The sequence below is a fragment of the Danio rerio genome, chromosome 8, assembly GCF_049306965.1.
Source record: "Danio rerio strain Tuebingen ecotype United States chromosome 8, GRCz12tu, whole genome shotgun sequence".
NCBI lineage: Eukaryota > Metazoa > Chordata > Actinopteri > Cypriniformes > Danionidae > Danio > Danio rerio.
In genome coordinates, this window is record NC_133183.1 from 2,017,501 (window position 1) to 2,025,000 (window position 7,500).

A 7,500-nucleotide genomic window follows, 5' to 3' on the forward strand; every position below is an offset into this window, starting at 1 on the left:
TAGTGGAGGTTTGACAGGACTCAGGAGCAACCGTGTCTGTTTGACGTTTCATACAGGAAGAAATTAGTTTATTATCAACGTTGAGGAGAAATGGCTAATTCCCTTTAAACCCAGGTGAGCAAACATGTACATGTTCTACCTCATTAAAGGCTTCTTTCTCATTATGTAGTTAATAACAAAAGATATACTACATGTTTTGGGCTGTGAGACGTAGTTTGGACGAGCTTGTCGGCGATTCTTCCTATAGTAAAGTCATGCAATGTGAAAGTCCCTGTCACTGATCCATCTTGCAGTGTAAACAAAGCAGCGACGAAACGCTAGCCCAGATAGACAAGCAGTGTGAAAACATCTGTGACACGACTACTTTTACAATCATGCAGTCTGAACTCGGCATTATGCTTAGTTCAGAGTTCAGACTGCATGATTTTCAAAGTAGTCGTATCACAGATGTTTTCACACTGCTTGACTATCTGGGCTAGCGTTTCGTCGCTGCTTTGTTTACACTGCAAGATGGATCGGTGACAGGGACTTTCACATTGCATGATTGTACGAAAGAAAGTATCGCCGACAACTTCGTCCAAACTACGCCTCACAGCCAAAAACACCTAGTATATATTTTGTTATTAACTACATAATGACAAAGAAGCCTTTAATGTGGTAGAAAATGTACATGTTTGCTCACCTGGGTTTGAAGGGAATTGGCATTTTCTACTCAACTTTCTTTTGTGACGCGGTCGTGATATTGCTCACATGACACGTCAAACATACACGGGTGCTCCTGCCAAATTATCACTAGTTTTTCCTCCATTTCTTGGATACAAATATACTGAAAAAGAGTGCTTTTAACTTCTCCCTCAGCCTCCCGCTGGCCTGCAGGTACACACACACACACACTAGTCTAGTGAATGCTGCTCTCTCATTGGCTGTAGGCGATCGCAGATGTTATTTTCAGTCAGAACACATTTCACACGGCATGATTTGAATCGCCGACAGCTTCAGATATTCAGCACGCCAAATATCTCGCAGGCATCAGCGACTCCTCTGCGATTCTCCCAGATCGCGTCTTTGATAGTTCACACAGTGTGATAGTCACTCACGTGCACGAGCACCGATTCGCCTGTGATTTAAGGCATTTGTCTGCGATCTCTCAAAAGTTGTCGGCAAGTCAGAATCAAGGCTAAAATCATGCAGTCTTATCTCGGCATAAGTCCCTTTATTAATCTGGGGTTGCCACAGTGGAATGAACCACCAACTTATCCAGCAATATCCAGTGGATGCCTTTAAGTGACAACTTGTCACTGGGGAACACCCATACACTCCCATTCACACACATACACTACGAACAATTTCATCAATTCCCCTATTCACCTTATTCTCAGCTGACGAGCGGGCGCTGCCATTTGAATCGTTTTGTCTCGCGACTTCCGGTCACATTCACTTCCATTCATTTTTTGACGTTAACAACTGCTCGTTACGCTGCTTGATGTTGCAATTTAATATTTTCTTATTATATTATGCTACTTGGTCTGTATAGTCATGCAAACTTTTGTTTGTTGAGCAAGTAGTTTGGCCATTTTCTGCCGTTTATTATTCCTAGGCATTTCCTTCCATAGGCGACTGAATCGGAAGTTCTAAGACAATCGCGAAAACAGGCGCACTTCCGCATTTTAGAATAAGGTCAATAGCGCATGTGTTTGGACTGTGGGGGAAACCGGAGCACCTGGAGGAAACCCACACCAACATGGGGAAAACATGCAAACTCCACACAGAAACACCAACTGACACAGCCGAGGCTCGAACTAGCAACCTTCTTGCTGTGAGGCGACAGTGCTACCCATTAGGCCAGTATGCCACTGCACTGCATGCGTTTAGATTCCTTTTCTAAGTACTTTGTGTGAAAAGTAATCGAATTACTCAATAATTAATTGAATTACTTGACTCAGTACAGCGTAAAATCCTTATGAATCTCAATGCATAGGCAATATAAAGTGAATTTGAGCTGTTATGTAAAATTAAGCATGTGCAATCATTATTAAAAGAAATAAAATGTTTTACACCAACATACACTAACCGGCCACTTTATAAGGTACACCTGACTGGTACCAGGTTGGACTCCCTTTTGCCTTCAGAACTGCTTTAATCCTCCATGGCAGAGATTCAACAAGCTACTGGAAATATTCCTCAGAGATTTTGCTCCATATTGACATGATAGCATCACACAGTTGCTGCAGATTTGTCGGCTGCACATCCATGATGCCAATCTCCACCACATCTCAATCCAATAGAGCAGCTTTGGGATCTGATGACTGGGGAGGTCATTTGAGTACAGTGAACTCATCGTCATGTTCAAGAAACCAGTCTGAGATGATTGAGCTTTATGACATGGGTACACTAGGGTCATAAAGAGATGGACATGGTCAGCAACAATACTTTGGTAGGCTGTGACGTTTACACTGCTCAATTGGTACTAATGGACGCAAATTGTCTATCAGCTGGAACTAGTCTGGCCATTCTCCTCTGACCTCTGGCATCAACAAGACATTTGGGCACCAGAACTGCCGCTCACTGGATATTTCCTCTTTGTCGGAGCATTCTCTGTAAACCCTAGAGATGGTTGTGTGTGAAAATCCCAGTAGATCAGCAGTTTCTGAAATACTCAGAGCAGCCCGTCTGGCAGCAACAACCATGCCACGTTCAAAGTCACCCAAAATCCCCTTTCTTCCCCATTCTGATGCTCACTTTGAACTGCAGCAGATCGTCTTGACCATGTCTACATGCCTAAATGCAGTGAGTTGCTCCTATGGCTAAATATGAAATAAAGCTGATTTGAGATCAGTATTTTGATATTTGATCTGTAAATACTTTGCAGCAGATGTCATCATACACTTAAACTCCATGAGGTGTGTGTGTGTACCTATGTGTGTGTGTGCGTATGTGTGGGTCCCTGTGTGTCTATCTGTGCATGTGTGTGTGTGTGCATGTATGTGTGTGTGCATGTATGTGTGTGTGTGTGCGTGTGTGTGTGTGTGTGCATGTATGTGTGTGTGTTTGTGTGTGTGTGTGTGTGTGTGTGTGATTACAGCAGGTCATGTGAGATGTTCACCTTCAGTCTGCATGTGATTCACACACTTGACATTGTAGATGATGAAGGTTTGGCCTGGATCCCTGCGGTGATTATCTCACGCAGAACATGTGCAGCGTCTGTGTTTCATCACAGCCGCTCGCTTTCAAGTGCACATCAGATCCAGCGCTGTGTGTGTGTGTTTGTGTGTGTCTGTGTGTGTGTGTGTGCATGCATTTGTGCGTGCGTGTGTGTGCATGTGTGTGTGTGTGTGTGTGTGTGTGTGTGTGTGTGTGTGTGTGTCTGATATCAACATGTAGAGCTCTACACTGCAAACAGCCATCATCCTCAGTGTTTCAGTCTGGCTCTACATAGAAAAGTTTTTAATAAGAGACATTTGCTCAAGAAGCAGGAGACTTATTATGCAGAGATCACTTCTATAAGGGGTTTAACCCCAGTTGTGTGTCAGCAGTGTGTGAATATCTCCAGCCTCTAATGGTCAACATGAATTAATTGTGTTTGTTATAATCAGACTTGATGAATGAAACTCTTTGATTAACATTCTGCCTTTGTACGTGTCATCAGATGGGGAAAGCCCCGCCCACTAGTGCCCATCTCTCCCTTATTAACATAAACAGCAGCCCTGAGTGAGAAGCAGTCGTCTGTCCATTAGAGTGTTTGACAGGCCCGGCGCTACGGGGGGGCAAAGGGTGGCTTTGCCCCCTCAGAAAGAGTTTGTGCCCCCCCCAGTTTTCATAAAAGATTGTTCACTCAAACTGAAAATTCTTTCTGTCATTAAATATTAACACTCCCGTAGTTCCAACCTTCAGAACACACATTTAAATATTTTAAAATATATGACATAGCAATTGAATTATGAAAATGGTGAGATTAAAGCTAGTCCTATAGTCCAGAGATCGGGTCCCCGCGTCAGGTCAGGTGCGCCCGTAAATAGCCTTTAAAACGCGCACACGGCGATGGAGGCGCACTCAACTCACAAGGGAGAAAATGGGTGACATGATAGGAGCAGCTTAATTCATTACATGCTTTGGTTAACTAATTATTTAAACAACTCTCTTGAGCTCTAAAAGGCAAAATCACATTTTTTTTTGCTGTTAAATTTGCTGTTAAATTAATTTTAGCAGAGACGCAACTGCCAGTCATTTATTAGTTATTCGGGAAGATGTAGCCTAATAAAAATGTTTTAATAAAAACAAATAGTTTACTGCACAGTCCCACAGTAGGCTACACTATAAATAATATTTTAATTTATTTATTAATATTATTATTAATATTATTACAATTAAGCCAAAATTGACAAAACGCAGAACCCTTTAAAAGTTTGCTTTCATTTTGCTGAAAAGTGCACTTTTACAGTTGTGTAGAGAAACATCCCATTATGCAGCAGCAGTCAAGCTATAACACATAATAAATGCCTTTTGGGTTTAAAGATGATCGGCCTGCGAAGTCAAGTTTGCAGTGTTATAAATGGAATAGGTATAGTGCTTAAGTGGATTTACCACGGATCAACCGAGAAACCTCGTGCGCTGCAGGGAGGCAGAATGATAATCTTTTAAAAATATGTCATTTAGGCTATACTGCTATTTGCTCATGCAAAATTAAACAACATACAATATATTGTAGATCTATTTTAAGAGCTAAAATACAACATATCGAGTTTGTTTTGACTTGTAACTCATGGCCCTAAAATGAAAATAACCTGAAAACAAGTTATTAAAAAAAGGCTTAATAAATAAAATAATTAATAAATAAAATTACGGGTAAGCCAGTAACCTAATGGTTTATGATGGTTTACAATATATCACGAAAAAAGCACACTTATGATAGCCTAAGATAAATCTTTGTTTTTACATTTAAAATGATTTAAAAAATAAAATAAAGTTATATAGCCTGAGTTGCGTGTTATCCGTGCCAAAATTTAACCAATTTTCACAGTAATAACATGTGAATTTTGGTATCTTTTTAGGTATTTTTCTGGCTACACTAATGCCTTAAAATGTAACTAAGTAAATGTTTTAAATGACATTAGATTGTAACATTTAGCTTTTCCCTAACACTGATGTTGGTTGGATAATATAGGAAGCGGGATGACTCGGTTAAGCTGATTTCACTATATTTATTTACCGGTTAAATTAATAGTCTGTTCGTGGGTCAGCTTGCATGTGTGGGCATAATTTGACGTCTTTACCTAAAACTTTAAACATTCATAGGCCTGTTATTTGATTTTGAAATAAAACGAAAATAAGGAGAATAACATGATTTAAAGCACTCGTTTGGCACTGAAGCCATCATCCGTCTGCATTAATAAGCGGTATGCATTACCATCGTTAATAAAATTCGTCATAGCGAAACTGCATATTGTTATTACTATTAAAACGTAGCCTATATTACTGCCTTAGGTCAGTAGCTTAGGCAGTAATGCAAAGTAAAAATAAATGTGAATAAATAGCCTAAATGAAAGAAACAAGAGACCAAAATCAGTCACCAGGTCTAGTGCCCCCCCTATGGATTTAAAGTGCCCCCTCAGTTTTGACTACCTGGCGCCGGGCCTGGTGTTTGAGCTGCTGAAGATAATGTCAGCATAGACTAAGAGGATTATAGATGTGGAGTTTTAGATGACAGGAGTCTCCATAGACTGACAGAAGCATGAACACACACTCACACTGAAGCGCACATGCACACCTGACAACACACACACACTGCTGTTTTACAGCTGCCACTATGATGATGCACAGGTGTCTGTAGCTCCGCCCTCTTCTCAAAAGAGCACAATCTCATTTGCATTTAAAGTGACAGTCACCAAAACACCACAATTAGGATTAAAGCCTGAAAGGGTCAGTTTCAGAGAGCTGTTGTGTGCCACAGTTGAGTTGTGTGCTATAATTCTGACTAATTCCTAAACTGTGTGTCTGTGTGTGTTTGTTTTTCTGTTGCAGGTGAACGAGGAGACAGTGGAGAGACTGGTGCTGCAGTATCCACACATTGTGTTCAGTACGGTGATGCAGGACTGTAAGAGAACACTGGAGAGAGCCTATCAGATGGGCTGGAGCCCCAACACGTCCAGCGCGTCCTAACACACACACACACACACACACACACACACACACACACAAACACACATGCATATATACACATACACAAACACATATATGCGCACACATAGATGCACACAAACACACATACTGTACACACACACACCTGTTCATGACGCCGCTGCAGATTCACTATCATAACTATGCCGTTTATTCCGCCTTCCTTTATCAACATTATGCATCTGAAACATTCACCGCTGTCAAACATGTTCACATGATTCTGCATTTATTTACCAGATTCAGAAACACACCCGGCTCATATTTCTCTCTGAAATCAGGAGAAGGACATGCTGATGGGGTTTTTGCGTGATGAACACTGTTTTTGGACCACAGGATTTTTGCATTTGGACATTTCCATGCAGCTCTCATTATTGCCACGCATCTGGACATTTGACTTTAGTGATTTGTTTGTTACTCTCATCATCATCAGAGGTGATTTTCATTGCTTTCCCATTACTGAAACACACTTGAGTTTTGCCGGAGTAAACAAATACTTAAGTGATGTTGTTATCATTTTTAGCTATTAAAATATTGTTAAATCAGTATATGTGTTTGAGAACCTAAATAGTTTATTTAAAACAACAATAATAATAATAATAATAATAATAATACAAATAAAAATGTTAAAACATGTGGAAATCTGCTAATCGGGGTAAAAAAAAATGAACATTGATTTAAGATTATTTTTTGGACCCGTCGGCTACATTTTTGTTCTTGTTATGCATTATTGGATTCATTTTTGTAAATAAATAAAAATAAAAAATAAAAATAAACACTAAAAATATTTTAGTGTGTACTTGCACTGCGAAAAAAAAGGGTTTAATTATTATTATTATTATTATTATTTAATATTATTATTATTAGTTTTGCTTGTTTTATATGCTCTCAAATCAAGACACATTATATAAAGGAACAAACTTGCTGTTTTTTATTCTATATAAAGTTGAAATAAATAAATAAATAAAAATTAAGTGCATGCTTAAAACAAGAAGAAATCCAGAAAAAAAGATAGTTTTTCCTAATTGTCAGCTTGAAGTCTAATCATTCAAGTTTAATCTTAAAGAAATGCTGGAGTAATATTATTATCATCATCACACAGCATAATATATTATCATGTATCTTATTATTAGATCACACATACAACATTTTTGGAGGAATAAATAAAAATTGAGTGGGACCAAGGCATTTGACCATTCATAATTGATTTACATATATTTCTCTGACTACATCGGCTCCGTTATTGTTCTTATTTTAGGCATTAATTGATAAATTATTGTAATATTTTTGGTTGGGTTTGGAAACAAGACTGGATTACTTAGTTTGTGC

General features: G+C 39.1%; 1 protein-coding gene across 1 annotated transcript in view; it reads left to right on the top strand.

The window, feature by feature from the left end:
- Positions 1–6,717, top strand: part of fbxl17 (F-box and leucine-rich repeat protein 17) — a 379,499-nt gene extending 372,782 nt beyond the window's left edge. Inside the window, exon 11 of the mRNA XM_073909993.1 lies at positions 6,019–6,717. Within this exon, the coding sequence (XP_073766094.1) occupies positions 6,019–6,156 (138 nt within the window). The 3' untranslated portion in view covers positions 6,157–6,717. The remainder of the gene's footprint in view (positions 1–6,018) is intronic.
- The last annotated feature ends 783 nt before the right edge of the window (positions 6,718–7,500 follow it).